The sequence below is a fragment of the Camelus ferus genome, chromosome 13 (genome assembly GCF_009834535.1).
Source record: "Camelus ferus isolate YT-003-E chromosome 13, BCGSAC_Cfer_1.0, whole genome shotgun sequence".
NCBI classification, from domain to species: domain Eukaryota; kingdom Metazoa; phylum Chordata; class Mammalia; order Artiodactyla; family Camelidae; genus Camelus; species Camelus ferus.
Window position 1 is genome coordinate 49658307 of NC_045708.1, and position 20157 is coordinate 49678463.

At 37.3% G+C, this 20157-nt stretch overlaps 1 protein-coding gene across 12 annotated transcripts in view; it reads left to right on the top strand.

The window, feature by feature from the left end:
- Positions 1–18263, top strand: part of SGIP1 (SH3GL interacting endocytic adaptor 1) — a 184429-nt gene extending 166166 nt beyond the window's left edge. For all 12 annotated transcript variants that reach the window (XM_032494517.1, XM_032494518.1, XM_032494519.1 and 9 more), the window contains 6 exons: positions 5752–5907; positions 10081–10213; positions 13779–13981; positions 15154–15218; positions 15801–15965; positions 16956–18263. In XM_032494517.1, the coding sequence (XP_032350408.1) occupies positions 5752–5907; positions 10081–10213; positions 13779–13981; positions 15154–15218; positions 15801–15965; positions 16956–16978 (745 nt within the window). In that variant the 3' untranslated portion in view covers positions 16979–18263. The remainder of the gene's footprint in view (positions 1–5751; positions 5908–10080; positions 10214–13778; positions 13982–15153; positions 15219–15800; positions 15966–16955) is intronic.
- Positions 18264–20157: the final 1894 nt, after the last annotated feature.

Below are 20157 nucleotides of genomic sequence, written 5' to 3' on the forward strand. Positions count from 1 at the left end.
ATAATGTGGTGCTAGGGATTAACTCCCTAATTCCCAAGAGAACCTTATACTTCTCATTCCTATTTTATCCTTCCCTCATCACCATATTTCAATTATTTATTCAAGTGTCTGTCTCCTTGCTTAAACTGGAAGTTTGGGCAAGACCACATTTGTCCTGTTTCTCACTGCCTGTTCTTGCGCGTTACATGGCGGCTGATACATTGATTAGGCACCCCATACAAATTTGTTAAATGTAGGAATTTATTTTCAAAACATCTCATTGAGTTTCTGCTCTGCCCTGAGTTCTGTGTTTTGCACCTTTGCCTTCTCATAACCCAAGACATAGGACTTGCCTTCACAGTAGTGGATAGGTATGTTCGAGAAACTACAAAACAGTTTTTTTTTTTAATATGTCCATTTGTCCAAGGAACCTAAAGAAAGAAAAAAATGAAGGAGGGCTGACTGGAGAGGATATTAAGGAAGGCTTTGGAAAGATCTGCCTTTGAACTGAGTCTTAAAATATGAAAAGGAGTTTTTGCCCATTACCCAAGTCAATGAAAGGGGATGATAAGGAAAGGAAGGGAACAATTCTACGCACAGAGGTACGTCCCCTTGGAAAGAAGACCATGGGCCTAGTTACCACAGCAGTGGAAGTCACACTTTGTGTGAGGAATGCATTTCTGATGACTTCACATAAATCAAAGCCACACGTTTCCTGACCATAATTGCCCGGCATTTCTGTCGCCCAGCTAACATGATACTGCCTCTGGCAACAGGGAAAACCCAGTTTATAAGTCATTTGACCAAATGACGTTGAAATTTTGCCATTCTAGACAAATGTTTCATTTGGAAGGATTCATATGATTTCAAATTAACTTCATAAAGTACATGTGTTAATATTTCCATATTGCAATATTTTAGATTCCCATAATTTAAACTTGCATGAAATGTAACCATACCACATATTGATAGGAATAATCATTACTGCTGAACAAAGACTTCCCTTTAGTGAGTACGGGTTGAAAATGCTAATTTTTATATAGAAAACTTCAGATCAGCTTAGACACTGGATGGATTAACAAATCATCTAAGGTCTGACTCTGACAGTTGAGAAGCAGTATAGAAATGTACGTGATTGCGAGTGAGGAGCCGAGGCGCTTCTTGCATTGGTTTATATTGACTACTTCTCTCATCCTCCACGGAGCTCTGTAAGTCCTTTGAAGGCAGTGACTGTTTTTGCTCATTTTTTAACAGCCTCCCCACTCAAAAACTAACAGACAACAAAATTACACAGTTAGGAGTCAATAAGTGTTTATTGATTTAATAAATGCTGCCTCCTCCCCTTGCTGACTTCCTTTTAAAAGAGAAACCAGGAGAGGGTGTAGCTCAGTGGTAGTCTGTGCTTAGCATGCACAAGGTCCTGGGTTCAATCCCCAGTACCTCCACTAGAATAATTAATTAATTAATTAAAAGAATAAATAAATAAACCTAATTACCCCCCCTTCCAAAAAAACAGAGATAAACATTATCCCCACCAAGACACCATTTAGCACTCATTTTCTGGAAAAGAAACCGAGCTGATTCCTCATCAATTAAAACACATTTGAGCCATCACTGCTAACAACACTCTACTGAGTGATGGAGGTACTGAAGTCGAATTTAACAAGTGCTCTGACTAACTGTTGCTTCTTCTAGAGTTGTCAAATAATATGTTTCATGTTGAAACATGAAACATCAAGAGGAGACTCAGCCTGATGGGAAGTCTAGGCTTAGCATCAGTTCAGCACCAGTAAAACAAGCAGGGCTTATGGAGCTAACAGACAGAGAAGGTAGCCAGCAGAGTTGGCACCAAACAGGGAGATCCGCAGTGCTCTCCAGGAGGGACGGAGGGGCAAACTTCTAGGAACCAAAATTCTCCTTCAGAACAGTTCAGAGTTAGGATGACTATGTCTGAGCGGGGAGGAGGGGGCACATGGCACATTTCAGAGGTTCACCTACCCTCCGCCCTTTCCCCAAACCCAGTCTTATACATACAAGGCTTTTGAATGTGGACCAAGGACCAGCTCACCTGAGCCACTTGGGCTCATCAGTCAGCTACACGGTCTACGAGGTGACTATGGGGCAAACAGAATTTCCAGTATTCACGTGTGAGCAAAGTTTTCATTTATGAACTCAATTTCCCTTTCTAGTGCACTCCTGAACTTAGACAGTTGTAGAAATGGTACAAGTTGGTTGTCCAAATGTATAGGGAAGTCACAAAGAAGTTCACTCATTTTAAATATTTACCATTTCCCAAAGAAGAATAATTCTTTTGAGATTTCTGCTTCTGGCCAAGGTGGAGTAACAGGGACCAATTTACTCTTCTACCTGAATACACTTCAGAAACAGACAAAACACATGAAACAATGATTTGCAAGACCCGGGACCCGGTGAAGCCCTGAGAGGTGGGGTGAGCCGGAGGATCCCCAGCTGACCTCCTGGAGAGCCTCCAGGCCATGGCACAGGGAGAGCCCGGCAGACCCCCAGCTGCTCACAGGAGGTGTCTCGCTGGTGCGCTCTCCCCTGAGGCTGGCTGGGGAGAGAGGAGGTGCCAGAGGAAGTGAAGGGCCGGAGGGCGCTGCTGAGCACCGTGCACTGCAGAACCTGGCTGTGGAGGTGTGCATGTGACCAGAGCCTGGAGCTGGGGACCCAGTCTGCACTGCAGGAGCTGGGCGCTGGGGCAGCTCAGTCACACATACCTCAGGAGTTGCCAGTGTCACCGGGCACCAGCAAAGCAGACAGACTGCAGCACCCAAACACTGGGAGTGCCACGTGCCTCTGCACTGCCAGGGCCTTGCCCTGAACAAGCCCTGAGTCCTGCAAGAGCCTGCCTAACAAGCACACTGGAACCAGGAAGGGGGAAAAAAAAAACAAAAAAGAAACCTCTCCTTCCTGCAATGACTCTCTAGTGCCCTCTGCTGACAATGCGTAACATAGTACCTTTGACAAAGAAAAAATATATTAGAGGGCCCAATACTAATTCTCTCAGAGCAGGCAGTAAAGGGTGAATTTGAATTACATTGATTTTCTGTAGAAATTGGCACAGGGATCGTAAATTTAATGTGGAGACACAAGGAATCACAATAGCCAAAACAACGTTGAAAAAGGACAAATGTGGTAGACTAACACTATGTGATTTCAGAACTATTTTAAAGCTACAGTAATTAAGACAGTGAGGTACTGGTGTAAAGACAGACAAAACAGATCAGTGCAAGAGCATGGAGAATTTAGAAATAGACCCACATATAAATGGATAACTGTATTTCAACAAAATTGCCAAGTGGAGAAATCAACACATAGTACTAAAAGAATTAGATATCCTATCCACACTAAAAAATGGACTTGGACCTACACTTCACAGAAAATATACAAAAATTAACTAAAAGTGGATCACAAAACTAAATGTAAAACTAAAAATTAAAAAAAAAAACACTTCTAGAATAAAATATAGGTGAAACTGTTGTGACCTTGGATTTAACAAAGACTTAGATAAGACTCCAAAAGAGTAAATTGATTAGCTACAACCCATAAAAGAATAAATTGATGAATTTAAAGCTTCTGTTCTTCAAAGTTACTCTTAGGAAAAAGAAAAAAGCAAGTCAGAGACTGAGGGGGAAAATCTTTGCAAAACATGTATCCTTTAAGTTATTTGTATCCAGAAAGTACAAAAAAAAAAAACCTCTCAAAATTCAATAAGAGAACAGAAAACTCAGTTTTAAAAAAAAATGTTTAGCAGACAAATTGGGCAGGCACTTCACCAGAGTAGATAACCGTTGACAAAAAAGCACAGGAAGAGATGCTTAAGATCATTAGCCGTTAGGGAAATGTAGATTGAAACAGAGACCAGTGCTCACCTACTAGAATGACTAAAGTTAAAAAGACAGATCCTACCAAGTGTTGGTGAGGATATGCAAGAACTGAAATTCTCATACACAGCTGGATTTTCCACTTCAGAAAACAGCTTGGCAGTTTCTTCAAAAGTGAAAGGTACACAAACCGTGTGATCCAACCATCTCACTCATATATTTATCCAAGACAAATAAGGGCTTGTGCACACATATCCATCACAGCTTTGTTTGTAATTGGCAAAAATGGAAGAATCCAAATATTCTTCAGCAAGCGAATGAATTTAAAAAAAAAATAACCAGTGGCATATCCATATCTTACCCAGGAACTGTTGACTCACACACCACGTGGATGAATCTCAAAATAATTATGCTGAGTGGAAAAAACCAGACAAAAAAAACACACACACACACACACCTTATGATTCTGTTTATATGGAATTTTAGAAAGTGCAAACTAATGTGGAGTATCGGAAAACATATTAGCAATTGCCGAAGAGTGGGGAGAGAAAGGATGGAGAAGGGCAGGTGAGAGGAATGACAAAAATGCGGGAGGAAACTTTTAGGGGTGTTGGATATCTTCATTATCTTGATTGTGTGATGGTTTCACAGGTGTAAAGCAGGTCAAAAATTATGGACTTTTACACTATAAGTAAGTGCCAGTTATTATATACCAACTCTTCATCAACAAAGCCTCCTTTTTATTTTATTGAAGTACAGTCAGTCATTGTACAGACAATGTGTCAATTTCTGGTGTGCAGCACATGTCCCAGTCATGCATATACATACATATATTCATTTTCATATATTTTTTATTAAAGGTTATTACAAGATATTGAACATAGTTCCCTGTGCTATACAGAGGAAACTTTTTTAAAATCTGTTTTTATATATAGTGGCTAACATTTGTAAATTTCAAACTCCCAAATTTATCCCTTCCCACCCCCTCTCCCTGGTAACCATAAGGGTGTTTACTACATCTGCAAATCTGTTTTCTGTTTTGTAGATGAGTTCATAGTGTCCTTCTTTTTTTTTAGATTCCACATATGAGTGGTATCATATGGCATTTTTCTTTCTTTCTGGCTTACTTCACTTAGAGTGATGATCTCCAGGTCCATCCATGTTGCTGCAAATGGCATTATTTTATTCTTTTTTTATGGCTGAGTATTATTTTATTGTCTAAATACACCACAATTTCTTTATCCAGGCATCTGTCGATGGACATTTAGGTTGCTTCCATGTCTAGGCTATTGTAAATAGTGCTGATATGAACATTGAAACAAAGCCCTTTTTTTAAAGAAAGGGTTATTCCTTCCAAATTATCGAACTGTGTTAACTTATGTACATGACTGATTTTACAATTTCACCCAAAAAGACAAGTTAATGGAATGAAGATCTAATAAAGTGGGAAGCAAGAAGTTTACCTCACGAGCATATAAAAGAACATGCTCAAGGCATCAGTCACGGTACCCAGAGAACTAGAACCAGTCCCAGTGAATAGTGTGACAACATCGTGCAATTCAATATCTTCAAATATGCTGTCAACCATTCAGAAATCAAAGAGAGAGAACCACCAGAACAGATGATTCTATTTGTGAGGTGAACATACAGACTTCTCTCCAGAAAGAGAAAAGCTGCACTTTTCTTCGTACTGTCCAAAAACATCTTCAACAAAATAGCCACTTTTTTTTTGGATAAATGTTAAAACCAACCTTTGAGTCCTCGGGTCTTAGAAATGATTCAGTAGTGGAGAGTCCATTTTAAGAACTTTTTCTCTCTTCTGCTGTGTCATATTGCTCCATAAATCCTTGCATTTCACAGCTGCTTCGATTCACAACTTGTTGACCTGGGTTTCCTCTCTTCCCTCTCACATGTTGTGACATGACAGGTGTATCGTGAAGATTACTGGAGAAATGGTGTTGTCCTTTCCTGCCGGCATCACCAGACACTTTGCCAACAACCCGTCGCCAGCTGCTCTGACTTTTCGGGTGATAAATTTCAGCAGGTTAGAACACGTCCTGCCAAATCCCCAACTTCTCTGCTGGTAAATATATTTTGCACAGATTTTTTTAGAGATGTGTGTGGCTTAGCAGTTTATGCTTAGATGAGGGGTAGACCTTAGCAAGAGAGAAGCACCATGGAAAAATTACCACTACTCGGATATGTTTATAGATTCCAACCAAGATCTTTTACCAGCTGTCAAAGTTTTTGGTGGGTGATGTGTGTGTGTGTGCATATATGTATTTTAATGGCCAACTATCTCAAGTGGCTAAAGAGACATTTAGATTAATAAAATCTGCATCATTGACAATTTATTCATTGTCTGTTTTGCTTATCATTGGTAAACAGTAGATGAGAATGGTGAGAAGTCAGCTCAATCAAAAGAATAAAATCCATTTGTTGTATTAGCATCTTAAAATCAAATGATATTTGAACTGTGAGCTACTCTTCATATAAGCTTGAACTCTCTTTTGTGAAACATATAATTTCATTGCACTGTAATGGCCCCTGTTTTGATAGAACTTTACACATATTGTGTCAAAGAAACTTGTGTGAATTTGTTTATATAAATATCCTTTTTCACATTTCCTATTAAATCTGAATATGTCTTTATCATATTTATGCACATGGCAGTCACACAAATACACACATACATGCTGTTAAAAATGATCCACTATGCAAGTAATTACTGGCAACGGATGAGACATCAGGAGTCATTCTTGACAGCCTTCTCCACCACCAAGTCTTGATATTCCATCTAAAAAATCTCTCTCTTAAATGGCCACTTGCTCCCTTTATCATGACTTCTCCTATCCAAATGCTGACTATCATTTCACTGGACCACAGCAGCTGCTTTCCTCCTTCCCTCCCTGCATCCAGTTGCTCCACAACTACACACAACAGCCAAATGACCTTTTTTTTGAGATAAATCAGGCTGTCCTTGCTCTTAGTTCTCTGGTGGCTTCACATTGCATCTGTACCAGAATCCAAACTTGTTACTGTTGCCTTGGAAGCCCTGAGTCATGCACTCTTGCTTGACTCTCTGTCCTCATCTCCCACTGTCCTCCTCAGAATCCCTGTAGCTCCAGCCAGACCTGCCAGTCTTAGGAACAAGCTGAATGCTTTCCCACATCAAGGCTCTGCCTCTAATAGGCCTTCCATCCTACTTTACTGGACTCCTGCTCATCCGTCAGATCTCAGCTCCACTCTACCTTTGACCATCCCACTCTCCTCCCCACTCCCAGATGAAATCATATTGCCTGCTGTTCTCTCTCAGGGTTCTCTATTCTTCCATTTGTCACACTTACTAAAATTAGTAATTACATATATTTGTGTCCTTCATTCATCCATCTCCCCCACTAGACTGTAAAACCCATGGGGAATAGGACACATCTCACACACCACCACAGCCTCAGCACCGTCCACTATGCCTAATAAGGACCTGAGTAGTATATGTTGAATATGAATGAACAATTCAACTATAATTTAAAGAACTTAGTCAAGCAGGATATCTATGGAAAATTCACTGAAGGTTGTTGGTGTCTGGAATTTGAGGACCAATATAGTCACTTTCTTTCTTGACTAAATGAGACTGTTTCATTCCAGTGGTGAAAAGAACAGTCACAGGTCTTTCAGGTGATGACCAAGATCACCCCCTTCTCTTTGGTCCTTGTGGTGCCTTAATCGACAAACTTAATTCCAAGCTTAAGACTGTAAAAGAAATGCTACCCATTCAATGAAAAATAAATGTGAAATGGTCAAAATTGGAAATGGGCAACTTCTTGTTTCAGTTTCCCTCCATGTTTTTGATGTGCACATTGAGCCAGTTGATTTTATTTTTCTAAGTTCCTCCATCTGAAATTAGGATTTATGTGCCACCCTCTCATCAGTGTGTTTGTAAATGTCACTGGTGTAGAGTTATAGTTTTTGTTGCATTTTTAAGCAGTTGTGTTGCCAAGTTCTTAGACATGTGTAAGAGTTTTATACTTATTTCAATATATCAGTCTTATGAATTGAATTAAATATCAGGCTGAGAATGTTTTTGTTTGACAAAATATTATACAGACCCTTAAATTACTTTTTAAACAAAAAGCAAATCCTTATTAATTAACTTGGACTTTATTAACTCTAAATGTTTGGTGATTGCATCAGGGCTGTGACTGGTGGCCCATGAGTCATCGAGCCTGTTGGGTTTAGTCAGGCAGTGCTGTTCCACCGCCACCACCGCCACACCTAGCTTTTTAAAAGGCAGTTGAACCAAGCATTGTTCTCAAATGCAGTTCAAGCCTGTTTTCATCTGTCGTCTTATCCCCAGACACTCCTCTCAGTTACCTTCAGTGAAAGACATGTAGGTTAGCAGCTTGGCCTCTGAAGACACTTGGGTTTGCAGTCCCTGTGACAGGAACCAAATTGAAATGTACTACTTTTCCCTTGTGAAAGGGGTTGGCTTACAGAAGATGTTCAGGAACAGTTGTTAAACCAACTATGAGTCTAAAGAATTCTCAAGAACTCTAAAGCATTCAAGAATGACATCCCTGTGTAAGCTTTTGATTGGCAATGCTTTCTTGAGTATTTATTACAGCAAGTTCTCTGAGGAATTATCATAGACCTAGGACTTAGCTTATTTTGTGATTAAACGTATAATTGAGATTTTCTCAGTTATTCAGATTTACTTAGCACAGATTAATGGCATGCTTCCGGGCACTAATTCTGCACCTCTTTTGGTATTGTGAGAAAGTATGACCTGTAGTAAGACTGACCTGGGCTGGAATCTGACTCTGTTACTTATTAGCTACCCAACCTTAAGCAAATTACTTAATTTTGCTGCACCCCATTACTCTTATCTCCTGCCTCTTTGTGTCCCTACTGGGGTAACTTGAATGCTTTGCATGATAACATTTTAGATAGCCCTTATCAGCATCCTTAGTTTAGCCTGGCCAGGAGCAAAGTCTAGGGGTCAGGAGTCTTTTCCATCTGCTTCCTATGCACCCAGTCATGGGGCTTTGCTTTGTCCTCAACAACATACTCCAGGCGCAACAGAACCATCTGGGCTGTGCTGAGACAGGCCCCCACAGCCACTCCCTCCTAATAGACCAGGGAGCAATTTTAAGGCTCTGATTTTTTTTGTCGTTGTTGACTCAGCTCTTGGTTTGTTTGACTTCTGGAGGCTGAATCAGAGCAACTTACTTTTGACCTGTCTTTTACTTTATCAAGACTTTCTGTCTTCTTAACCTCTAATTTTCTCTTTTTATAACTTTTGCTCAACTTTAGAAAGGAAGATAATTCTCCCTTTGCGGGGTAGATTTTAATAAAATATGAAATAATGGAGCACCTAGCACCTAACAGGTGGTCAAAAAATTATAGCTGCTCTCATTGTATTATATAGGCTATTCTGAGAGGGAAATGTCAGTAATTTACTGAGCCCTCAGTTTCCTTATCATGTGGGAAGTGAGCAGGTGCTTTTCACATCTTGCTTGATTTTTTTTTGTCATTGAGTCATTTTCAAGAAATAATTTCAGTGGGTGAGTGGCCTGTGGATAAGCCTCTGAGCAAAGCTGACAACTCTCTCATAGGAATACAAAACTCCTTAGTTCGTCAAGACTGCACTCTCTAGTCTAACTACCGTGATTATTATCATTTAAATTCCAGGATTATCTTGTGAGGTATTTTTTATGACTTAGATGCTTTTAGATGAACTATCGGTGCTATAAGGTAGCAAGGTAATTTTAGTCTCACACTTTTCTCCTCAGATGGAAATGAAGACCATGTTTACATTTGGCCAAATATTTAACTCTGTAATTTCTGAGAAAATACTCAAGACAATTCAAAAGAAAAATCAATGTACTAAGCTCCTTGATTACATTAATTGACTAATTCAGAGGAAATTGTGGTGATGTAGAAAGAGCTATTAGATTTGGGTTAATAAATAATTCACTCTTGAAAGCAAGCAATTATCATCAGTGATTGGTTAATATTACTAGGTACTCACTGAGATTTATAGCAATACAATAATGCCTCCCATGGGTATTAATCTATTAACATAATACAATTCAGAGCTGCAATTTTACTAGAACTATACTATTGTTGATAATAGAATCTCTACAAATTGTCAAAGATGGATATAGAAATCAGATGATAATTTGCTAAGATGCTTTTCTGTGCGATTCATGTTTGTCACAAGATGCTACTCAATTATTCCTTCTTCCCGATTGAATAGCGATAATACCCAAAATGATGCCAACACCAAGGAATTCTGGGTAAACATGCCAAATTTGATGACTCACCTAAAGAAAGTATCAGAACAAAAACCCCAGGCTACATACTATAATGTGGACATGCTCAAATATCAGGTAAGCCTATTTATATGGGCAGGGCATCTCTTCCACATTACAAATGTGTGTTCTAACATATCTAACATTAAATGAAAGTCCATAAAGTAACATCTCTTTTAATACGATTTAAAAGCTATAATTTATAAGAAAATGGAAACCTTAAAAGACTATTTGGAGGCTATTTAGTGACAGGAATATTCATACGTATTCTTAATAGTTTAAACTTGTAAGTAAAACATTGTATTAAAATTTAAAGAAACATGCCACAAAAATGAATTTGCAGAAATTACATCAATTAAGATTACAAATATTGACAAACAATTTCACTGTAATTTTGTTAAGAGCAGTGCTGTGCTGAAATCTCTCATTTTAAATGATTCAGTGTAAGTAGTCTGATGTTTTTTCATAATGTCATAGTCTTATGAAATAAATTTTAATGAAACTTATGTTAAGAAATGATTTAATGTGAAAAGAATGTTTGGTACAACACATTCTAGGATATGAAGGCTTTCTTTTTGTGCTGAGGTTTGCCCTTACCCCAAAGTACTACTGATCTTATAAATAAGCCCATTTCAAACCAGGATTCTCTAGAGCCTGAGTGTCCCACTTATTCCCACTTGATCTCCTAGGTTATTTTTAGTGCATTGCCATTTTTGTGATTAAATATGCTCAAACTATTTTTCCTAAGATAAGGAAACAAATTATTATTTTTGAAAGTTGTACTTTAGTAGAAATCAGTGCATCTTAAACATGAGTGCACTTTACAATCTCCAGGGAAGTTATCAACAAATGCTGCTTCTGAATCGGTGTTAATTATAGATAGATACAGATAGAGGATAGATACCTATCATTAAAATCTATTTATAGATGAACAGAGATGGAGATGGGGATGGGGATGAGAAGAGAGACAGAGACAGAGACAGAGATACTTGCTGGGCCCAGACACTCCCAGAAATTTTGACTTCATTGGTTCTGGATGTGACCAAGGTATAGATATTATTTTACAAGTCCTCCAAGTTATAATACACACTATGGATTGGAAACAACAATATTTATATTGTTGTAAGGAAATTATTGAAAGTAAAGTATCTATGTGATGGTACATTTCACAAAAATGCAAATGACTATAATGTTCTTCTAGTAAGACTAATATCGTCTAAGCTTTGGACATTCTAACAAAACCTAGAAAGTAGACAGATTTCACCTATCTCAAAAAGATCTTGGTGTAAAGTATTTAAACATAGGCAAGAGACTGAATTCTGGAACAAAGTCAGCTTCCTACTGTCCACTGACCTCGGTTGGGCCCTTCATCTCCCTGAGCCTCAGTTTCCTCATCTGCAAATAAGGGTACAAATGATTCCTGCCCAGGTATTTTGTAGGTTGTGAGGAGCTAACAACCAAACATATTTCAAAGCACGCCCTGAAATGTCAGCAGTCCTCGGCCCGCCACTTTGTTTTAAAGGTGCTCTACGGAACCTCTTTTCTTATGGGTTAGTTATGTTGTTGTTTACTGTTTTTCAACAATGCAGGGGACTGGCTGGGAGGCATAAAGTAGCATTCTGTGGGATCATCCTCACATCACAGCCTGTTTACTTTCTGGCCACCAGCAGTGCCCCCAGCAACAGGGACAGTCACATAGCCATAAAGCACCTCACGGGGTAGAGGAACTCCTGCTGAGGACAGAGTGCGGAGATGGGTGGGGAGACCGAGTCTGCCCGGCTTTTGAGCTTTCTTAAATAACAGATTTCTAAGTAAAAGTTCATTTACAGAGAATTGGGCTGCTAAAAATATTTAAAGTTTTAAACTTTATTATAAGGCTTATAATAGAGTTTACTATGAAGTTTTAAAGCTTTTATTATAATGGTTAGCTAAATAAAATTATGTTAGGTCTGTCATTTATAAAAGAATCCATTTCTGGGTTTCCTTCTATAGCAACCACTCTTGCTTTATAAGCTCATCCTGCCTTCAGTATCCTTCCCCATGGTGTCTATATGCACAGGCATTGCTAGTCCAATAAAGAGCTGTTTATATTCTTCAAAGTCAGCAGAACTTATACTCTATGAATAAAACTTCAGGGGCACAGACATCGCCCACATGGCCTCTGCAGTGCGTGTGTATTTATAAAAGGTAACCAGAATTAGACAACACTGCAAATTTTTCACTACAGATCCAGGATTCAAGTTGATATTATTACCTTTCAAACTTTTTGTTGATTCTTCAAACCTGGCTTTTCTTTAGTCAAATTTACAGTTGATTCTAACTAGAATCGACAGTAGACAGTAGAATACAGCACTGCCTGTTAGAAGACTGGGGTTCAAGTCTTTACTTTGGCAAATTCCAAAGGAATAATCATAACTTGCTTTCTCTAACTCACTGGTTTGTGAGGAGCAAATATGATAATATTAATAGATAACATATTAAAATGTTAATTCCTTACTATATACTAGGCACTATCCTGAGTCTATCACATAAAACTTCTCCTTCAATCTTCTTAACAACTGTAGGTATAAATGTTATTATTATAGTTCCCATTTGGCAGATGAGGAAATAACTGAGGCACAGAGCAGTTTAGTGACCTGTTCCAAGATCCCTCAGCTTGTAAGTTACAATCAGAACTCAACCCAGACAACCAAAAAAAACACAAAAACACTAATTTGAAAATACACATGAAACCCAATGCTCATAGTTAGCATTATTTACAATTGCCAAGATATGGAAGCAACCTAAGTGTCCATTAACAGATGAATAGATACAGAAGATGTGATACACACACACACACACACACATATGCACACAATGGACTATTACTCAGCCATTAAAAAGAATGAACTTTTGCCATTTTCAGCAACATGTATGGACTTGGAGCACATTGTGCCAAGCAAAATAAGTCAGATGGAGAAAGACAAATATGCATTGCATCACTTATATGTAGAATCTCAACAACAACAACAAACTAGTGAATATAACAAAAAAGAAGCAGACTCAATATAGAGAAAGCAAACTAGTGGTCACCAGTGGGGAGAGGGAAGGGAATGGGCAATATAGGGGTAGGGGATTAAGAAGTACAAACTATTAGATATAAAATAAAGTACAAGGATGTACTGTACAAGATTGGGAATATAGCCAATACTTTATAATAACTATAAATGGAGCATAACCTTTAAAAATTGTGAATCACTATATTGTGCACCTATAATTTATAAAATATTGTACATCAGCTATACTTATTAAAAAAAAAGAATTCACACTCAGGGCTGTCTGCCTTGTTGACCTCAACTCCCAAACAGTGTGCTACCATCTCCCTAACTGACATTATGTGCACTGTAAACTCTAAAGTGCAACAGAGATTTTAGTAACTGATTTTGTGTTTTTAATCTGTAACAGTTTATGTGAAGCGCCCAGCTCTCCCCTGCGTGGCACCCTTCACAGTGATTTTTCACTGAGCACGCATTTGTGAGCAGTACAAACAACATCATGGCATTTTGATATCTAAGAACATTCCAGTGGGAGATAATCACAGCTTCTGGTTTTGTTTCTGATTAATGGTTAAGCCTTAAACCTTCTCTTTCCTGTGTTTGGCAAGGTATCTGCCCAGGGCATTCAGTCCACGCCGCTGAACCTGGCAGTGAACTGGCGATGTGAGCCGGCAAGCACTGACCTGCGCATAGATTACAAATACAACACGGATGCAATGACAACGGCTGTAGCCCTCAACAACGTGCAGTTCCTGGTCCCCATAGACGGAGGGGTAACCAAGCTCCAGGCTGTGCTCCCACCGGCAGTCTGGTAAGGAGCCATTAGTCCCCTTCCTCTCCACCAAAGGGCTCCTTCTGAGCAAAGGATCACAGACTGCTTAGCATTTGTGTTTCCTGCAGGAAGAGATCACAGCAGGCCTGGCTGTCAGGGTTCAGGACGGGAAACAGAAACTGCTATAGCTGTTTCAGGAAATAATTTAACACAGGGATTTAGATGTTCACACGGCAGAAAAGGAACAAGCTTTAGGTTGGATCCGCAAGAATGTTTCCCAGAACACTGCAGAACTGACCCATCAGTGGAGCTGCTACCTCTGCCACAACCAAGAAAGAAAGAAGTTAGAAAGCTGTCAGTGGAGCCACCAGGAGCCCGCCACAGCCACGAGAATCCAAGGATAAGAAGGTTCCTACTGGCACAGCCTAAACTGCTTCTCAGCACCCACCAAACTGAGACTGGACTGGATCACTGTTTAACAAGATCCGCACATAATCAGTTACGCTGCTGGCCCGCAGAAAAGAGCCAAAAGAGCAGCAGGAGAATGCCCTCTGCCTCCCTTCTGTTCTCCAAATCTCAGATAGTGCATGTGATTGGTGGACCCTAAGCTGTATGTAGGACCCTAATTACAGGGCAATCTGAGTTTCATTTTGCAGCCTCTAGATTATAAAAAAGCACACTAGAGAAGGTATGGGAACAGAAACAGAATAAAACTGAGTACCAATAGTGACTGTTAAAAAGAGCTTATTCTCCTAGAAAAAATACTCTAGTTTTTCCATATGATTGTCAGAAGCAAAAAGTAGAACATTAAAAAAAGAGAGAGAGAGAGAGAAACTGTCAACCATATGACAGCTCCAACTTAAATTACCTGAATTAATTGGTCAACTAACACTTCCAATCTATTTTTTCAGTAGATGTGTTAAAAAATTTTTTTAACTACATTGTCCTTTAAATGTTTCTGTCTCTGACAGTGTTGTGACTAGTTACAGTGAGGAAAGGAAAAGGAGAGGATTCATGTGTGGATGGATGGATAGATGGAAGGAGGGAAGGAGGAAGAGATGGATGGATAGATGATAGATAGATAGATAACACTTAAATTGCTGCTAAAAATTTCAAGATCCTTTTTTCAAATGAACACTATCTGGAAAGATATGATATCCATTAAACAAAACCCTGCAAACGCAAAAATCTTTTATCTATTTTATTTTTAGGAATGCTGAACAACAAAGAATATTATGGAAGATTCCTGACATTTCTCAGAAGTCAGAAAATGGAGGTAATGTAATCACAGGCTTATTTTATTTACTACATAAAGCTGAAATAACTTTCAGATATTAGAAAACTATTAACCAAAATACACTTAGTATTAAAAGCAAGCAAAATATTTCACTTTATTTTGATAAATACATATTTTAACCAATAAAAGCAAATAATTCTTCAATGAATCCTCTGCTTCCTCTTTTCTACCCAAGACCCCACATCAAACAGGCCATACTTTAAGCAGAGAAGAGCTTTTAGTGAGGCATATTTCCATTCTGTATCAGATCTCACACTCTCTGATAGTTAAGATATTTTTCGCTTTCCTCTGACATTAATCATAAGCTGGAAAATGCATTGCCTTCCAAGTAGCATGCTCCCAAATTTTGAAATACTATTTGGCTGAATTACAATTTTATCAGCGTGCAAAAAAAAGTCGTGAATAATTTAATGGTAAATTTTATTCATCGCCATTCTGTCACTGAAAAATATACTATTTTTTAGTAAGTTAGATTTTGCATATTAACTTTGAATACAATTTCCAAAATCACATCTACAATGCAGTGTTGACTGTGATTTTGTAATAATACTCTTTTTACAGGGGTGGGTTCTTTATTGGCAAGATTTCAGTTATCGGAAGGCCCAAGCAAACCTTCTCCATTGGTGGTGCAATTCACAAGTGAAGGAAGCACCCTTTCTGGCTGTGACATTGAACTTGTTGGAGCAGGGTATAGATTTTCACTCATCAAGAAAAGGTTTGCTGCAGGTGAGTGGGTATCTTGTGAGCACATTTGCAAAAATAACATTGCTTTAGCTGTTTTTCCTTAAGAGGAAAGAGTTTGTGATTTTCTCATGTTCTTCATCCTCCTCCTCCTCCCCACTCCTAGCCCCCATTTCCCATCCCAGTCAGAAAGCAAATCAATTGCTGGATGAAGTAAAACTCTGACAGTGGATTGCAAATCAGAAATTAGGAAGGCCCTGGCTACTTATCGTGGCTCTGGCTGTTTCTTATGTGGCACTGACCGAGATCATTCCCATTATATACATGTGTGTGTACAGTGAGATTAATGGAGCAAATCCTGCTTTTGTGATATTGACAAGATAAATGCCATTTATCTTTGAATATATCTCTTACCTGAAAACTTTTTTTCTCCATCAAGTCTTCATAAAGTTTAGACTTGGCAGGCTTAGCTGAGGTCCGGGAGAATCCATCTTTCACTGTATCATAGCAATCGTAAAAAATCTAGGGCAGACATCAGAACTGGTTGCCCTTGAGCTGAATACAGTCATTGACAGGCTTTTGGCACACATGAGAGTTGGCTGGTGGGGGTTTCCCAGTATGAAGGTGATTATACTTGCCAGTGATTTGCTGGGATACGTCCTGGTTTTCATGTCTGCTGTACTGATGTAATTTTTAATTATACCCCTTTCACTCTCAGAAATGACCCAGGTGGAAAGTAATTCTATGATCGCTCTATAACAAGTTGGAGTCACATCCAGGAACAAGTCTCCCAACCTATTCTGGACAAAACCCAAACTTCTGCAAAGTGTTCATATATGGAAATGTGAAAAGGCAACTAGCTGGTCCAGAAAATAGAAAACTTAAAAGACTTTATATATTTTATGCTAGTATTGCACCCCTCAGGTTTACAGTATTTGGGGCTAGGAATAGGGTGGGAAGAATAGAAATGTTACCCTTAATAACCACATTATGGAACTAGCAGGTAACCTGTTACTATGCTGTTTTATTTTGCAGGAAAATACTTGGCAGATAATTAACAAAATCTTATGCAAGAATCTGGAGGATTCATATAATGGAGAACTGTTGTATGAGAAACAGAATTTAATTTTGGTTTGATGAAAACAAACCAAAATCTGCACTTGGGATATATCTGCTGGAAATGTCAATGACTTTCAGCAATGATTTCCCTCACACGATACCATGATGACCGGTCCTACAGTATTTACTTCTAGGTGTAATATTGTTAATGGTTTTAAAATGTAATTACTGTATTTGTAAATTGTACTCATTCCAGTAAGGCAGTTAGATACTTGAGTTTTAGCATTTTACCATTCCTGAAATGGATGTAATTTAAACTGTGGTATGTAAATTTAATAGTAGTACTGTCGAATGGCACAATGCTTACAGAGGTAGACTGCATTTTGTCAATATATAAAATTTAAATATAAATATTGATAGCTGTCATAAAGGGGGTGCCACACACAAAGAAAGTTAAGTGGAACCAGGAAAAGAAGTTCCTTTTCTTCAGTCCTTAGTATGTCTTACTCTAGTGCTAAATAAAAATTCTATCTTCAAATATTTAGTGGGTTAAATTCAGAAACTATTTCAGAAAAAAAATTCTAAGGTTACAGCATATTCAAAGAGAAGCATTAATTACCACTTTTTAAAAAGCTTTTTTTTCAAACTGCAAATTTCATAAAAATGCGAACTGTGTAAACAGGGCCTCTTATTTTTATAACTTGTGTAAAAAGGGAAAGCAATTCATATTTAAAGTTTAAGTATATGAAATTATAATCAAGAGTAAAAAGATGTTGAAGTCTTAACTACTCGAGTACCCCATCTCTCCACAGTTTAGCTTATGTGGAGATTACTGAATCATCAGATTAAAACCCAAATTGTGATTTTAAAATTTCAAGACTTTCCAGAGTTGAACTGGATAACATTTGCACAATAACTCTAAACAGAGGGTCCCTCCCATCCAACATGGAGAATGATACCTACCACCCATCTGCCTCTTTACCCACAGGAATCAAAATACTGAGTCTCAAAATCTCAAAAAAAAAAAAAAAAAAATTTAGTCCCCTATTTAAATCCAGATGGAGAATTTTAATCAGCATTATTTATATCATTGGGGAAGGAAAAAAAAAAGCTTTGTTAAGTGAAATTCTAACCACAGTATTGTGCAATAAATTTCCTTTCAGATAAGGTTCATTGTCTGTAACTATAAATCTTTGCCATTCTTGGGGAATCAAAAAAATAGTGGATAAAAATGTATGTTATGATTTCATTGTTGCAAGGTATAATAAAAACTGTGATTATTCAGTCTGGCCTCATAACATGGGAATTTAGAATGGAGAAGCACTTCTTTAGGGGGCCCGGTTGTAAAATCTTTCTCCATTACAATCTAAAAACATAAATCTTCCTTTAAGTCTTAGAACTTATTTTAAACATAAACCAATTTCTATCCTAGGTTACACTATTAAATAACTGTAATTATTAAGTCGTTATATTTATCATTAGTTGCTAAATTTTATTTTTACATTCCCTCATATTTGACAAAAAACTTTTAGTCCTTTAAATTTTAGAATCAGATTAAAATTTTGTAAGTCTTACTTTTAAAATGAGGTTGTGACTGGCAATTGTTTATAGTGGAACTTTTTAAACTAATGTTTGTACTTCTCATTCAGTGCTTGCTATCAAGAGAATGTTTGAAATGATCCGTATTATCTTAGAAGAATTCTTACTGTTCAAACAAACTCTTGGTTAGCTCCCTAAGCAGTCTAGTGTTAAAGTTTTTTTGGACAAATAATTAATATACTCATTTTAAGTAAAGATATTCAATTTGATTTTGAATCCAAAATAAAAAATGCCAATTTTTAAATCCCATGAAACATGGGGAAATTTCAACAATGAAACCAATGAAAAGTAAATAGTAAAAAGGTGAGATTTATCCAGCACATGCATATAAAAATGTGTTTTTAAGAAATCAGTTCCTGAAAAAAAATATTGAATACTAACACAGAACATATTAAAAATGTGTAAATATTACTGGTTCTCATGTCTTGCTCATTATATTTTATTTTATTTTATATAGTTCTTGAGTGAATTAGCAATTAAACACAAGGATTTTTCTTTTCAAAGAATAATTTTGTTAATATTGTAAAGTGTGATTTAAGTCATAGATTACAATAATCTCTAACATTATTCAAATGTTTCCAGGAACTAAATTTGAAACTATGAAGATATCCTGTGATTCCATAAGTGATCTTTAAGAAACAGAATTAAAGTCAATTATTTCAAAATTATTAAACATTGAATAACCAGAACTTCAATAGTGAATACATCCTTTCTCCTTTCAGAAAATAGGTCAAATAATAACACAATACACAATACACTCACATCAGGAATTTAGATTTTGGTGTCTTTTTTTTAAATCCTGTAGTTTATAATCTCCTATTACACTTGTATCCACAGTACTGTACAATAAGAGTTCATGTTAGGAAGTATAATCCTAGACAATGCAAGAATCTCAGTTATAAAAGAAACATTGTCAGGTTCATTATCAATTCCTATAACAAAACAAAATGTGCTGGTATATATTCAGATTTTCAATGCCAGGGGTTAAAATAAAAATAAAGGGTTCTCATTAACCAGAACACCATTTCCTAAGCATTATGATTAAAAAAGATTTCTCTCTAACAAGATAGAAAGTATGAATGATACTGCTTTATTTTGGCAACATGGAAAATATGGTTTTTCAAATAAATTTCATATTTTCATGTTATTTTTAAAAAATAAATTATTGTTAAGAATTAGTCTGAATTTTATCATAATTGGAACATACAATTCCAAAGAATTAAATTTTTAATTATTTTTAAAGCTCTATTCTTCTCTCCACCTACAGTCAAAATGAAAATTCGCTGAATGGTATTTGGGAAAATATTTCACCTGTAAAGAAAGAATGTTCACATTTCAAGCGGTTTTGAGTGAGTAGAGAGGAACTCTCTCCAGAAAGTCAAACTACCATTGCTTTTCATTTTTAAGTATTTTTGCTCAATCTCAATATGCAAGGTATTTGAGGCCATAATTACTCATATGTCCCTTTCCAAATACTTTTCAGAGAAGCCTGGTAACTACACTAGTTCTGCCACTAACTCCTGCTGTGTGACCTTGGACAAATCACTGCCCCGAAAAGGTTTCTCATCTTTGGAATGAG